We start from the raw sequence: 17,989 nt of genomic DNA, 5'->3' as shown, positions 1-17,989 counted from the left end.
TTTTCATCACACAATATGTGACCTGATCGCTGACACAATTCAAATATATAAATATTGATATCGCTATTTGTCTATTTATCACTCTATATATAAATACACACACACACACACAAACAAACATGTACTTCAATTATTAGAATGAGTTTTCTACCCCTCCCAGTCTCTCTCGTGTTCTATTTCTTCACCAATGTAAAGAGTGAATGTATATCTTATGTAAATCATTTAGAAAATAAATGATTTATAAAACAGTAAAATTGTTTATTTAAGGCAAACAGGAGAAACAAAAGTACTGAAGATAAAATACTGCAAATATTATTAGATTAGAAATCTTATTGAATTCCTTCTATACCTACAGATGACTTCAAAAATACCGTATTTCATAATATATCTATACATACATATGCATATATAATATATACATATACTTATATGTGTGTGCACTGGTCATTTTCCACAGCAGTTCTACAGTATAGTCATTGTAAATTTATCTATGAAAAATTGTTTATAAAGCCAAACAAGCAGTGCCTTTTTCTTCCAGTTGTAGTAAAAAAAAAAACAAAAAAAAAAACAAAGCATTTATTTTACATACTTTCTAATGTTGATCTTCATTACATAGATCACTATGGCAACTGGCTTCAATTTTTATTTTATTGTTGCCAGGGATCTGTTCTACAAGGTTTGATATATTGCTACCTCAGCACGAGTAACTAGATAATAACATGACAGAGAATTAAGTGAATTAATGAACATCAATGCTTCTTGTCTTTGTATGTGCATGTGAGAGAGAGATGGAGAGAGATAGAGAAAGATGGAAAGAGATGAAGAGAGAGAGAGAGAGAGAGAGAGAGAGAGAGAGAATGTTCTGCTTTGTGTTGGATGTGAAGACTGACGTTGATATTCTAGCTGGTAATGTGTTAATTAGCAGCACTGTACTCATGATACAATGTAAAAGCTGTTTAAAAACAGTTTTATTTTTTAATATAAATTTCATTACTGAAGTTGAATTGTTTTTCTGGCAATAAAACTATGCTCTCAGTACCCAATATTTCGTCCATGGTATGACACATGTTGTACATGCAAGGGAAGGATAGAAGGTCTTTTGTTTTTCAAGCTGGGTTGAATTCTGTGCAGTAGTAGAGGAGGTCTACTAACACTAATGGAACAGGAGGAAGGCACAGGAGAGAAGGAAAATATTCCTAAAAGTCAGCAAGAGGTGCACAAGTTTAACAAGAACAACAAGATTAATCCTGAAGCTTCTAGACGTTTATGACCAGAAATAATCATACAACAATATTGAACAGACATAAATTTTAAACTGATATGTACAAACTGTCTGACAATGAACAACAAGAAATGAAAAAAGAAAACACTTTACTGTATAACAAAGAAATACCAAAATCTTGAAAATATTACCAAATATACTTAACAAAAACTACTCAAAAAAGCCTCAGTCCATCACAGAAAAAAAAAACAACCCAAATTCTTATTCAGTTGTAAAAAAAAATTTTCATGGACAATCATTAATACTATTTTTATAACTATCAGGAAACTGCTTGGAGTGTGGTCTTTCTGTTCATCTTCTTTAATAATAGAAGCTTGAAAACCAAACTGTGATAATTAATATTAGAATTTATAAGAATTTTCTAGATAGTGTACGTTTTAATAATTGCTTTCTTTTGATAAAAGTCACATACTCATAACTACGTAATAAGCACCATTCTTTATTAAAAGATATAGTAGCTCATTTTTTCCCCGTAGTCTTCTGGTATAGGGTCTTAGACAAAATGTCAACTATTTCAATTATGGGTTCAAAGTGGTAGGTTGCTATGTAGAATTCCTCTGAAAATTTGTGCTATTTCATGTCCTTCCATAGGGAAGCAAGCCTTTCTAAGTCAGCATATCTAATGATCCCCTTCCTGAACCTTTGAAACTAAAATATATATTTGTATTGCCAGTACATCTGAAAGAACTTGTAAACCAGAAATCAGAATTTTCTCTTCTTCTTTTGCGATGAATGTGCACTATCTTTATCAATCCTGAAACCCTACATATCAGATTCTTGAATTAATAATGCCTTAAGCTGTCTTAAAACCAACAAGCAAACAATTTGCCCTCTAAACATGCACATTACCTATACAGATAAAATGAGGCTGTTTCAATCCATGTTATTTTTCTAAGCAATGAAGGAATCCAAAAAATGAGAGATTTACCTTAATGAGGACATCTTTATCATACATGTGAAATCATCATCATCATCATCATCGTTTAACGTCTGCCTTCCATGCTAGCATGGGTTGGACGATTTGACTGGCGAACCAGAAGGCTGCACCAGGCTCCAATCTGATCTGGCAGAGTTTCTACAGCTGGATGCCCTTCCTAACACCAACCCCTCCAAGAGTGTAGTGGGTGCTTTTACATGCCACCGGCACGAGGGACAGTCAGGCGGGTACTGGCAATGGCCACGCTCAAAATGGTGTTTTTTATGTACCACCTGCACAGGAGCCAGTCCAGCGGCACAGGCAATGACCTCACTCGAATGTTTTTTCACGTGCCAGTAAGGCAATGCTGATAACGATCACGCTCAAATGGTGCTATTTACGTGCCACTGACATGGAAACCAGACAGCTGCTCTGGCAATGATCACACTCGGAAAGTGCTGTTAGCGCTCCACTGGCACAGGTGCCAGTCATCGAATTTGGTTCAATCACGATTTCGATTTCGCTTGCCCCAACAGGTCTTCACAAGTTTACTTTAGTGTCCAATGAAGGAGAGGTTGGTATGGGTGCCATTCATCGAATTTGGATTGATTTCATATGCCTCAACTGGTCTTCGCAAACAGAGTTTAGTGTCCAATGAAGGAAAGGTATGCATAAGTGGGTTGGTTACATCCCTGGCAGAGGCCTCGGATTAGGGTCTCACTTGGCTTGCCAGGTCATCTCACACACTGCATATTTCCAAAGGTCTTGGTGAGGCCTAATGTTTGAAGCATACTTAATATTAAATTTGTTTCTGTAAAAAAATGTTCACTACTTGCCTACCTTCCTGGTACGTTGCTACATTTCAGAGTGAGTTGATTTACCAGAAAAGTGGGGGGGGGGGGGAGAGGGAGAGAGAGAACAGATCTATCCAGTCAAGACAAGAAATAATATTTGTTTGTTAATGTGGTGAAATGGTAGAGTAAGTGAGAGTGTTGGATAGAATGACTGCTTCATGGAACTTATGCCAACTCTCTGCCTTCTGAGTTCAAATCCCACCAAGGTCAATTTGGCCCTCCAGCATTCTGGGATTGATATTAAAAAACTATCAATCCAACAATTAGAGGATCAAGTAAGATCTCTTGAATTAACTGTTTTGGCACTTTGCCTTTTAACAGTAACATTTGTGACAATATCAATGTTGAGATGTATTGGTAGTGATACATGAAAGGTACCATTTGAGTATGATCATTGCCAATGTTGCTTTACTGGCACATGAAAAACAATATTCGAGCGTGGTCGTTGCCAGTGCCACCAGACTGGCTTCCCTGTAGGTAGCATGTAAAGACACCTTTTGAGCGTGGTCATTGCCAGAACCGCCTGACTGGCCCTTGTGCCGGTGGCACGTAAAAGCATCCACTACACTCTTGGAGTGGTTAGTTTTAGAAAGGGCATCCAGCTGTAGAAACTCTGTCAGATCAGATTGGAGCCTGGTGCAACCTCTGGCTCACCAGTCCTCAGTCAAACTGTCCAACCCATGTCAGCATGAAAAGCAGATGTAAAACAATGATGATGATGATGATAAATATATTATACCAATTTCAAATCTATAAGTGAGCTAATCTAAAACATATAAAATTTTATGTTGTAGGTATCATACAAAGATTGGAAACAATGGTCCTGCAGAATTTATATAGTTGTTCACTAATTGATGTGTTCCCTATCCACATTCTTCAAACCTAATTAATGCAACTATCTGAGTTGACCAGATAAAGGGCTTTAAGAATTTTAGAATATCTTTCTTGAATTATAAAAAGAGAAACTGATTATTTCAGCTGGATAAATAGACAAGTTTTAAGGAGATGGAATTACAGATTTTGTCAAAGACTGTTTTAGAAAACATATAGGAAAAGAACTTATTGAGGAATAAATTTTACATAGCTGCCACATATCAATTCCATTAATGTTTTTTTTTATAGTCCCGTTCTTTTTCTGTCTTGCAAGTTACTTGGCAACCTCACTAGTGCTTGTGGCACAAAAGAAAAAAGTATCCCGTACACCCTTTAAAATGGTTGATATTAAGAAGAGCATCCAGTTATAGAAACCATGCCAAAGCTAACACTGGAGCTCAATGCAGTCCTGTGGAACCATCCAACCCATGTCAGCGTGGAAAACAGACATTAACTGATGATAACGATGATGATGATAATGATGACTTAGATAATCTATATTGTAAATGATGTTTGATTATAAAGTCAATTGTTTTTCAAACTGTTATTTTCAGATTGAAATCTCAGAGTTTGCAATCTTTTTATTTAGTAAGATTAAACAAATATACTAACAAATCTCACCAAATCACAATTTTCATATTTCTGCAAATTTTTGATTTGGCATTCATTTCAGAAATGATTTGTTACAACTCACCTCATTCTTTTGAAACATGAATAAAAGCTTAACATGTAGAGATCTGAAGTGAAATTAGCTAATAAAAATATTAATCCAGGATTTTAGCATTAATGATTTTTATATGATAAATGTATAAAATTATATGACTGGAACAACTATAATGGAGATTCATTACTGGAGATTAACTGCTGCATGGATAAATTTTATCAATTTAGAATGTTTATTAATCATAACTGATAGAGATAACGACAGATTAAATACTTTTCTGAAGCTTTAAACATATTTCTAAAAATTGTAAGAGAAAAAAAAATAGTAGTTTTCTTAAAGAGCCAGTTAAGTTTGCTATATAGAAATATCGAAGTCTTAATAGCAATTTTTGTAAGTATCTGATAGTTTAATAAAAGGAAAATCATTTAAAAGATAACTTACATGAGAAAGAGAGAGAGAGAGAGAGAAAGAGAGAGAAAACAAAATAAAAGGTTATACATACTATTTTAATTTATGCTACGTTCTTACAATAAATTTGCAAAATATGGTTTCTGGAAATTTTTGCAACAGAAAGCATTTAGAATAAGATTTCCAAACATAAAAGAAGGCTTCCCCAAATAGCAGAACATTAAATAAATAAATATATAGATAAATAAACAGCGATGCAGAACTTGCTTTAAAAATGGGATGTCTCTCGGTATTATAATTACCACATTGTTCTTGTGAGCGGGAAAGCATTTGTTCCATCCACTGTGTGTGTTTGTAGATATATACATGTGTGTATATATGTGTATATATATATATATATATATATATATATATACATACATACATACACAATGTGTCCATGTATCTATACACACACATACATATATACATACACACACAAATGCATGCATACATGAACATATACATATTTGTACATGTACATACCTAAATATATATATATATTTGTACACATGTATATATGTGTCTAAGTGTGTGTGTATACACACACACACATATATGAACATAAACACATATATACACATATATATGCATGTATATAGATGTATATATACATGCATATACACATGTATGTAGCAACACATACATATATATCTAAGATACAAGACCAGCTTTTATAATGGAGAGACCAAGTACAGTCAACTGAATCTATTTCAGTATATTACTGGGTCTAATTCCCATATTCTAGGTATATAGAAAATATATTCAGACCCAGCTGGATTTCAATTCAAAACTGAGAGGGATGTGACCAAATTTATGTTAACATTCTATATTTCTGAAGTTCACACTTAATCACTGGCATGCACACAACTGCACACATGTGCACACACACACACACACACACTGAGAATTTGATGAAAACACTAAACTGTATTAGATGCCTACTCAGTTATGTAATGAAGCTGTATATATATTAAAGCTAGAGAAGTATGCTTAGTTCACACAACAAATGAAAAGAAAATCTTCCATAAAAACTGGCAGTGTTTTATATGAAAACTAAATAGAAGAAAAAGGAAAAAAAAAGAAAAAGAAATGAAACAAAAGTTACAAATATAAGCAACAACTTTGTAAAAATATCCCCAGAAGACTATTTCAAAATCATGCAAAAGTGAAAACTAATAGCAAATAAAGAAAACAATAAGCCGAAAAAGTAGTGCAGTGAATAACTGTGAATGATTCTGTCTGAAACATTGAAATATAGAGAAGGATGACATTTTCGAAAGTATGATGAAAGGGTAGAAAGAACATTGTACTGTATCACCAATAACAGCCAAAAGAATGGAGGAGGACAACATCCAGGCATGCAGAAGTACCGAAAATGTGTACTACCATGGTGAAAGAAATGAGAGAGAAGTTTAAACGTACGCTTAGCAGTGTTACTCTGGGTGTTACTGCGTAAATTCAAAAAGTTCGGACGGGCTGGAAACAACAAAAATAAATCAGAGTATTTACAAATTATTTGAAAGTAATAATTAATAGCTTGCATATCTGATAAGGACAAATACATATATGTATATATATATATCTACATATATGTGTGTGTCTGTATATATACACATACACATACATACATGTGTATGTTTACTTACATTTATACATATATACAAACATATATACTTGTGTATATACATATATATATACACACACATACATATGTAGGGTGCAACCAACTTGTTTTCGGACAGCAAAAGTCAGTCACCCATTTGATGCCAGCATGATAGAAAAAATACAATTAAAAAATAATAAAATAAAACCCTTGAAAAAGTAAACATCTATGACGTTCACAAACCTACATTCAGCTTCATCCCAATATATCTATATAAAAATAAAAACAAATAAAGAAAAACTGTATGGTTTACAGTCTAACTGAACTTGGGTTCTTGGATAAATCACACAGCTGAAGTATTACTTTTATACTAATGCTGTTGTTTATCAAGACTTAGACTATAAAAAAAACCTGTAAGTTCTTAAAATTCAAAGGGTGAAATGGTTGCAGAAAACATATATAAAAATAATACAAAAGGCTCTTTCAAAAATCATGGGTTTTAAGCAAAAATATTTGTTTAAATTCTTTCTATAATTATGTTTATTCAATAGTTTATAGGTTTAGTTTGAATTGTTCCCAAATCACAAGGATTTAATGCCATGTGATTAAATGGAAAGTTATTCAGTCTGTTTATAGTTAGGTCATTCATTTATATTAGTAATTTGTTATGATTTGGAAGTTTTTGTTATATCTATATTATTTTATATAATTTTTTTAATAAGTGATTTATTAGGTTAATTTATTTTCTATTGTTAAATATTTATTTAGTAGATATTGATGTTTGCTAGTCTTTTCCTTTGCACATGGTTTGGGGACATTGGTTTTAAGGTATACTGTTATGCTAGTTCACATTCAATTTGTTTTAGGAGTGTTTTCATATTTGGAACATGTTATTGGATGCAAAACAGTATATCTACTCATCTGTGTTCATGAATTTATATGTTTAAAGTTCTAGGTTTGATATTCCTTGGGTTGTCATTATTTTCTGTTATGTGTTGGTGGTTCAGTAAATTTTGCTCAATACATTTTGTTTGCTATTTCTATTTTGTTCTATAGTTTTTGAAATGGCAATGTCCTTTTTTGGAAGAAATTTCTTTGTTTTATAGACACTACTTTTTAATTTCTAGCTTTGGAGCTACAGGTTCATATGGTTTTGTTTACATTCAATGATGGTATTTGTAATGATAAGAAAGTGTAGACATAATGGACATGTCACTCTTGCTACATGTCTATTGATTTTCAGGCAGCATTTGTTTTCAATACTGTTGACACTGCTGGATTGAATAGTACTGCCTAGGTGTCAAAACCATAGTGATATCTATTAGGCAGCTGATGATGGGAATGCTTGATATTCTTGTTGCCTATGAATCCTTTATATCTTGGGTCTCTTTATTCTGAATTGTTCTTCATTCTTATAAGGCTGAACATGTCTAAAGATTAATGGTGATTATATATATATATTGATATTGCAAGATTATCTTCATTGATAATCTTATTATGCTAGGATGATATTTAATTAATGGCTTCTAGTTCTGTGTGGTTCTGGGGCATATATGTTTTTTCACAAGTTCGGTACCGGTCAAGTGGAGTCAAGTAGCTGGTCAAAACACATACTGAACATTCTAATAAGTAGATCCACAAATACACATATTCACAAATATATACGCATACTATATATAGTGACACGATATAGGCAAACCAACAAACACAAAAACAAACATATATGAATATGCATATACACATACAAAAATATACACACATGCGTGTATATAAAATAATAGAACAAACTGTCCTTAATTAGTTTCAATGAATATTCCAGTTGTTTTATCAACTGAGTTCTCTACACAATGTATGTATAAGTGGCTGAGTGTTCCATGATACTTGTGTCCTTAACATAATCTCTAAGCAGAATCGGTATGACAAAGTGTGTGGCATACTTGCCTCTTTGAATTAATAACAAGCAAGTTTATCTGATGGGTGTTATGGAATCACAATTGCTACTTTCGGTCTAGAAGCAATATGATATACCTTACTCGAAGGCTAGCAACCAGCCATTTGCATCAAAACGGATATGTTTACACTAGTGCTTCAAATACTAAAGTTGAATCTTTCAACCAAATAAAACAATTTGATTCTGGCAACTGTATTTCGTCGCAACAATTTATTCAGCTAAAACTGAAAGCAATTATTTTCACAATGTCAATCAGAAATTTCTCTGAGACATGTTTTTCTGCAGTGAAATACAATGACAAAAGAAAAATTTCTTCTGGCACATCACTCTGACAACATTCCATCGCATACAAACAGTGAGTGGACACACTAAAAAAACTACATTCCTAAGTATTTTTGCTGAATTCCCAGACTTCACAAAATAACAAAGACTCATTTTGCTTGGTAATGTTATCTCACCTTCAGTCTTCAGACATTGCAGATTGAACAATAATTATTCTCAACTTAATCTTCATTAAACAGAATGCAATTTTTTTGTAGATTCCAGTTGCTGTTACAAAAACAGCAAACAGAATCTTATGTTACAATTCAATACAATCTCAACAAATACTTTATATTTCAAGCTGTGACTGGTAATATATATTGAAAGGAGAGCATTAGAGACTCATCTACTTGAGAACTTCTCACTGAAATTGGAACAAGCAATCACCAAAGCTCATTCTCTGGAAGCTGCTCACAGAATTACTGGTAGTAATTCTTCCTTTCTTTCTATATGCCCTGTCTGAAACTCTAGCTGAAATAGAATCTAGTTTTCATAGCAATGAGTAAACTGTTTCCACAAATCGACCTAAAGATTTTTCTGTGTTAGCTCCTACCATGACAGCTTTATTTGTTCAGTGAAGAAGGAAACTTGGTACAACAGCAAAAGGGCTGAACATTTTTCATGATCATGTCAGTCAGAAAATGCCACAACTTCAGCACCAACCATCTTTTGCTACAACAAGGATACACCTAAGAAATGGACTTGAAAAAAATGTTAGTATCATTGTATATAAGGTTAGCCAATATATTCTTTTCTACTCTAGGCACAAAGCCTGAAATGTTGGAGGAGGGGGCCAGTTGACTAGATCGACCCCAGTATGCAACTGGTACTTAATTTATCAACTCTGAAAGGATGAAAGGCAAAGTCGGCCTTGATGGAATTTGAACTCAGAATGTAAAGACAGACAAAATACTGATAAGCATTTCACCTGGCATACTCATGTTTCTGCCAGCTCATTGCCTTGGCTCGCCAATATATTGATGCTTCACTTGATTTAGAGAGTTGCATGAATTTCTCATTCCCAACATTTCAGCAACGTCCTTGAATTGGCAGGACAGCTAAAACCAAATAGACTGTTTTTTCATCTTCCATCTTGTGTGTTAGGAGTATTTAACTGTTTCATTTAACTTTTGCTCTACAGTTACAGAACATGATTTTTAAAATAACCTCCTATGTTTAAATACAACAATCATTTCATTTAAAAGCCATCTTAATGTTACTTGTTCCAATGTCCTGATCCCACCAATACAACAATTTAAAATCAATTGCTACTAAATCTTGCTGTTTTCCTCAACCTAATGTTGAAAGATCTTATGTGTTCTATTTTGTATAATAAATTCTCCAACAAATTAGATATGAAAGCTGTACACCATTAGATTCCATTTAACAATGGCTGTAAGTGATACAATGTATTTCAAGGTGACAGGTAAATATTTCATTTTACAAGGTTACTGTTTGGTATGAATAATGCCTTAAGAGTGATGGGTTGTATAATTACTGACAATGAAATTTGAGTAGTCCAAGGCTTTTTGAACCAATTGGTATGAAATTCATTCACAAATATACTCCAACCACTATCCAACAAGCATGAGGTCTCTTCCTTCAGCTTTTCTACTGCTACTACAAGATCTGCTCTCCAGAGTTGGCACTCTTGACTAACTAGTCTCTTCTTTACTTATCCCTCACTCTCTGTCCATTGCCTCAGGTCCCATACTAACCACTATGCTCAGTCCATTCTTTCCAGAAACATTAAACCTCTGGAATTCCCTTCCTGCACATGTAAATCCTGAACTTGTCAACTTGTGATAGTTGAAGCAAATTGTTAACAACATCGATCTCATTGATCCCAGAGAGACTACAAGGGCCAGGGGCACAGCCTCTTCCTCTCCTTCCTCTAGACTGAACTAAAGAACATAAACGTCTAAATGATATATTGATATCATTGACAATGATATATTATAAATGATATATTGATATCATTAACAATGATATATTATAAATGATATATTGATATCATTGACAATGATATATTATAAATGATATATTTATATCATTGACAAAACTAATGGGGAGCATGATGGGAACTTGGCTCAATATATTTCTGTCAGAAAAAAAAAAACTCAACATTACATGGAACATTGGTTTGCTCTACCAAACAACCAAAATAGAAAATAATTCTCTGCAACTTGACCTGGGAAAATTGAAAACCCTTGATAATTATCTGATGTTTACCAACCTCAGCTAAATTCTACTTACCATTGTAAAACAGTGAAATGCCTACACGGTATTCATCTGCTTAAGACTTCAATAGTTAATGTCCCTTTCTCACCTACCTTTCCTGAAGTTTCATTACTTGCTGAAACTCATGTTTCTGGAATTACAATTTCAGGTATCCTTTCACAGTGCAATAAACCTGTCACTTTCACAGTGAAATAAACCAGAACTCTTTCTCACCCACAATGAAATCTGTTAGGAATGTGTCAATAAAAGGAGACAATAGCAGTCATAGCAAGTGGTCAGATATTTTATTATAACACACACTGATCAACATGTCATCTATATTTAGTGACAAAAGTAGAGGACAAATGAAAAATAAGATTTGTCATTGGCATATAGAATAATTGTGGAGGTGCAATGGTCCAGTGGTTAGGGCAGCAGACTCGTGGTCGGAGGATCGCAGTTTCGATTCCCAGACAGGGTGTTGTGTGTGTTTATTGAGCGAAGACACCTAAAGCTCCACGAGGCTCTGGCAGGGGGTGGTGGCAACCCCTGCTATACTCCTTCGCCCCAACTTTCTCTCACTCTTTCTTCCTGTTTCTTGAGTAATGCTGCAATGGACTGGCGTCCCATCCAGCTGGGGAGGGGGGGAACACATACGCCATAGAAACCGGGAAACCGGGCCCATGAGCCTGGCTAGGCTTGAAAAAGGCGCATAATAAATATAGAATTATTATCTAGAATTATGACACCTGACCTAATTTTATTATTTATATTAAAAATGAAAATACAACTTTTTAAAAAAGTTTCCATTCTTCAAATTTAAGAAATTTTTATTGCCTTTACAAATAATTTCTGTTGCTGGATATAGTATTTCTTGGCATACAATGTGCACTTCAGCAATATGCCATGCTTGAGCATGTGACCCATCAAGTCGAGCAAAATCGCAGTCGTGGCAGATACTGGTGTCATGCAAATGGCACCCGTGCTGGTGGCACTTAAAAGTACTCATTACACTCTCAGAGTGGTTGGTGTTAGGAAGGGCATCCAGCTGAAAAAAACCATGTCAAATCAGACTGGAGTCTGGTGCAGCCCCTCAGCTTACCCGCCCTGGTCAAACTTCCAACCCATGCAAGCATGGACAACAGATGTTGAATGATGATGACACATGCCTGGTACAGGTAACACAGCTATTGATGCCCTTTACCAGGCACTTTGCTTTGACAACTACTGGAATCATAAGAGCTATGAAATTATTATATTTCCACCCGTGTGTATTACGGTATACTCTGGGTGAATGGTAGCAACCAGCCATTTGCAATAAAACAGATATATTTACATTTGTGCTTCAAGTAAAGAAGTTGAACATTTTAGCTGAATAAAATCATTTTATTCTTGCCTTAACAACCAGCTTCCACTGTTCCCATCTACTCAATTCTACTAACAAGGCTTGGATCCATCCAATGATATTGCAAGAGATATTTGCTCAAGATCTCATTTAGCAGTATGGATGGAGTTTAGACAGTCATGACTGTGAAACAGATTTCTTAACCATTTGGCTATACACATGTGTCTATAAATACAAAAATGCACAAACACATATATATATACATGCACAAACATATACACAAATTATATATGCACAGACACACATACACGACCATTTATAGAAATGCACATACAAATATAAACATAGACATTATATACATACAATGAACACATATATATAAACATATACACAAACACACACACATACATTTGAATATTCACAAACATATATAAAGTTTCTGTCTATTCAATTTTTCTCCCAAGGTTAGACTGACTTGAGGCTACAGCAAAGAACATTTGCCCAAAATGCTGTTCATTCATTTCTATTTCTTTTTTTTTATAGAATTGTCCTTCGTTTTTCAACTTGGTTGCTCTATTTCTAGCAAAGTCATTCTACAGTGTAGTGGTTTTCCAATTGGCCTTTCTATCTTAATGTTTCCTGTCATATGACCAATCACCACTATCTTTACTTGGCTGCAAACCCAACTCACTAAGGTATCATCATCTTTAGCCTTGTGCATAGCTTTCCAATACATTTTGTCATTTCTTCCAAACGAACAGCCTTACCTGAAAGGAAAACCTTGGAATTTATTCCCTTCTCTTAAGGGGCACATAAGTTTATTCTATTTCATAAACTTTACTGAAATGGTATTTAATGGTATAGATCATTACTAGTTTCATTAGACTAGAGTGGTTTTCTTTACACACACACACACACCACATTCGAAACAAGAGAGGATATAAATTTCTATGTTTATTCAATACGTATTACATGTTTCATTTGCAAGAATATTTGTTATATAATGAAAATACTTAAACATTATTACATAACAAATAGTATTGTTGGATTACATGTAAAAACGTATTGAATAAATGTAAAGATTAATTTCCACAGTCGTTTTATATTTGTAGCCTGTGTTTATAGTAATTGGAATGGAACTACAGTAAGAAACATGGAATCATAAAGCATTTGCTCCTCACATATGGACCTTTTAAATTGGAGTTCCAAACATTGTTTATAGTTTATATGTTATGATCAACAAACTACAATACACAAATTATATATATATATCAATTATTAAATGATGAAACAAGAGCTATGCAATCGCTTTCATAAGTTTGCATCTGTTTCTGCTACAAGAGTGTACTCATAGCTGAGTGCTCAAGCAACACCTTATAGCTGCCTTGGAGTACTCAGCTCTGAATGCAATGCTTGTTATAACAGAAATAGCTATAAGCTCATGAAACCGTTCTTTTGTCACTCATTAATTGATACTTTGCTCAGTACTCATCTGACACTATACTCAAAAGCTTAAGTATACTGAGCTTTAACAACTGATTATTAGTATTGCTACGCCTCAGTGAAATCAAAATATACACACAGTGGCTGTCAACTTGATTTTGTGCATAACTACTTTCTTATTATAGACATGCCTGTAACAGATTTGTCAGATTATCTGCTATAGGCTCTTAAATGACTACGTTGCCTTGAGTTTTGTTTTAAATTTTTTTGTCACACAAGTTGCATGGAAATTTTGTCAAGGAAGTTATCAACAGTGGCTCCACTTTTTTGCATCACACACACACACACATATGCATGTATTTCTATAAAACACACAAACATATACGAATTAGAGATTTACATTTATCCAGCTTCCCATGTAAGTCTGCATGGAAAGTTTTGTGTTTATTTTTATAATTTGGTCTCCTCAACATCACTTCTGAAGTTGAAATTTTCTTTATTATTATCTTGATATATGAAGCAAGACTGACTGAAGCCTAGAGGCTTGATACAACTACAGAGACATTTTAAGATCAATTCTGCACAGTTGCCATGACACTATCATTTTTGTTTGTTTTCCTTATAGCTCTTGTTTTTTCTCACATATCCACTCACACATTCCTGCATTTGTACACATATATTTATATATACATCACATACGAATCTATATCTACACATATAGGTATTCACATATAAACATTTATATATATATATATATATGTATAATGAAATATGCATTTACACAAATGTTGTAGCTATTTGAGCATTAAATGTGGCACACTGGAAGCCAAAATGCACGCAGTTTGTATCCTGTTACTGCCGTGTCTGTAGTTAAAACACATCCAGTGCTTCATGTTGTGGTGTGTTGATTTCAGTTCCTATAGCTGAAGGAGTGACGGTTCTCCCAAATATGCATAGCAAAAAAGTAGACCTTCAGTGGAATGTAAATGAAACACTGAGGCATACACACACAGAGGTATATGTTTAACTGTTTGCACTTCTTGTTTTAACAGGTTTCAGTCACTGGAATGCAGGCATGCTGGGGGTGTCACCTTTAAAGATTTTACTCAATTATATGGGCTTCAGTACTAAACCTGGACTTATTTCATTGATTTCTGTTCATCAGATGATAAAGTCTATTAAGTCCATGTTCATTTAGAGAGTTACCTCTCATTTATGTATGCATGTATATATGTATGTACATACATACACATACACAATCGTGATGAATTGGTAAAGTTGTTAGAGCAGTGGATGAAATGCCTTGGGATTTCATTCTGGCTTTTTGCATTCTGAGTTCAAATCCTGATGAGGTTAACTTTGTCATCTCTTCAGAGTGGATAAATAAAATAGCAGTCTTGAACAGTGGATTGATAGAATCATTATAGCGTTCAATGAAATGCCTTGCAATACTTGTTCCAACAATGTGTGTTCTGAGTTGGGGCTAAACAGTTTGTTTGGCTTGCTAAAGATTCTGTTGGCTCATCACCTTCATAATAATAATTCTTTCTATTATAGACACAAGACCTTAAATTTAGTGTTCAATGTATATTACTGACTCTGAAAGGATGAAAGGTAAACTTGGCTATGATGGGATTTGAACTCAGATTGCAGAGAGCTGAAAGAAATTCTCCAAAGCAATTTGTCAGATGCTCTAATGATTCTTCCAGCTTGCTGCCTTAATAAGAACAACATATGATAATAATAATAATATTAATGATAATAAGAGATACCCTACAATCTAGATGTATTGCAAAAGTCGGCATTACTTGGAACTGCACACATTGCGTAAAGTACTGTCTGTGAGGTCCTTGTTGTGACCTGACAAACAGTACAAACCCCTGATAAACACAATATCTTCAATCAACAACCTCTTGATATTGTATACTGTGCAACATCTATAATAATAATAATAATAATAATAATAATCTTTTTTACTATAGGCACAAGGTGTGATATTTGGGAGAGTAGACTAGAAGATTATATCAACCTCAGCAGCCATAATCCTCAACATCAACTCTTCCTCTCTCTCTCTCTCTCTCTCTCTCTGACATGCACATACACAAATCAATTAATGAGCCATTCAATTATCTACCAAGCTATTCAGACAGGTATTACATAATAACCAAAAAATGTTAAGTATACTTCTAACTGTTTAACTAGTTACAAAAATATTTAATAGGATTCTTGTAGAGTTAAAAAGGAGGAGGGAGTTGAGGAAATAAATGAAAATAGATAAAAGGTAATATTTATCTCTAACTGAAAGTGGATGCTGTGTTAGTTTTAAGTTTTAAACGAAAGGAAAACATGTGAGTGAATTACTTGGTTTTTTAATCGTGGTGTTACCTTTGGTATATTTCAATAAAACAACAACAATAGCCACAAAATATAAAAATGTTAAGTCACCACATTGTTATAAAATAATTACAATAAATCTGTAAATAAAATATAATGTTATTAAACACATCAATTATTACAAGAGAGAGTGAGATTTATAAAAGAGAGAAAAACACAGACATGACAAAATATGAAAGAGAAAGAAATAAAAGTGAAGAAAAAAACAAACAACATCAGCAAATACATAACTAGACAAACAAACAAACAAACAAAAATACAAAACAGCATCATGAAATATCTGAAGAAGAAATGGTTTATGCAAATAAATTAAGTTTGTGACTGACAAATAATTTCATGCAATTTTAAACAAATAGCCAATGAGATGAACAAACATAGCAATTGCAAGGTGCCAAACATAACCATGGGATGATTATTTCCTTTATTTGATTTGAGAAAAAAAAAGAAATGATAAATGAAAAAAAAAAAAAAATTGCCAAATTATTATAATCACTAATTTACGATAATAACTAAAGGAGCTTATATAGTAATTAATAATAATTGTTTTGAATTTTGGCACAAGGCCAACAATTAAATGAGGAAATGGGAAAATCAATGACATTGACCCTAGTACTTAACTGGTACTTTATTTCATCAGCCCAATAAGATGGAAGGCAAAGTTAGCCTTAACAAAATTAGAACTCAAAAGAAAAGTATTGTAACTAAATGCCACAAGGCACTTTGTCCAATGCATTGACAATTTTGTCCGCTCGACAATAATAATAATAATGATAATAATAATAATGGTAATAATAATGATGATGATGATAATAATAATAATAAAAATAATAATAATGGTAATAATAATGATGATAATAATAATGGTAATAATAATGATAATAATAATAATAATAATAACGATGATTGTTTCTGATGGGGATAAGAAACTTGAGATTTTTTTAGGGAGGCTAAAATATGAAACTCAGAAAGTTCATGCCTTTTTATAAGGGTTTTAGAAATGTAAACACAAATGAAAATCGAGATAAAACAAAATGAAAATAGCAACTGATATTAAACTCAGGACACAATAAATATTACTATTTACATCTTCATTACTCAGGCAAAAACCTTAACACTCTTAACAGATGTTAACGCTGACTAACCCTCAGGACATCATGGGAATGTACTATAACTAGGACTTGTTTTACAGGCCCACATAAAACCAGATTGAAGAGACAAACAAATGAACAAAGGTATTCTATGATCAGCCTATCTTAGAAACTGCATTATTTAATCTGTCTTTTAAGATGTCAGGGTGTGATTTGAGTGAGGTTTTGTTGAATGGCTGTTGTTGTTGGCTTTCTTGGGTTTCTTTTTAGGAGCTAGAAAACATTTTAGAACTGAACAGCTGCTTTGGTCTCTACATGTTTCGAATCCACCCAAAACAACAAAACTGTGTACACATTTGAGAAAAATGTACATTGTGCCAGACAGTGCATATTTGAACCACATAAAAAAAAAAACATCTGTCATGTGTGTTCTTTATTTGTTCAGCTCTTATTACAGTGACCTCTATTTCTGTGAACTTCTTATTTCAACTATTTTCATTTAATCCCAATTGATTCATCTACCTCTCTTCCTCTCATCAAAAACTTCTGAGTATCTCTATCAACTAGAATGTAACCCTTCTGCTT

At 33.4% G+C, this 17,989-nt stretch overlaps 1 protein-coding gene across 1 annotated transcript in view; it reads right to left on the bottom strand.

Annotated features, from left to right (window-relative positions):
- Nucleotides 1–17,989, bottom strand: part of LOC106881370 (kinesin-like protein KIF13A) — a 696,895-nt gene that overhangs the window by 31,607 nt on the left and 647,299 nt on the right. Inside the window, 1 exon segment of the mRNA XM_052966922.1 lies at nt 6,426–6,515. Coding sequence (XP_052822882.1) covers nt 6,426–6,515 — 90 coding nt within the window.

The sequence above is a fragment of the Octopus bimaculoides genome, chromosome 4, assembly GCF_001194135.2.
Source record: "Octopus bimaculoides isolate UCB-OBI-ISO-001 chromosome 4, ASM119413v2, whole genome shotgun sequence".
NCBI classification, from domain to species: domain Eukaryota; kingdom Metazoa; phylum Mollusca; class Cephalopoda; order Octopoda; family Octopodidae; genus Octopus; species Octopus bimaculoides.
This window is presented reverse-complemented; position numbering and strand designations above follow the sequence as displayed.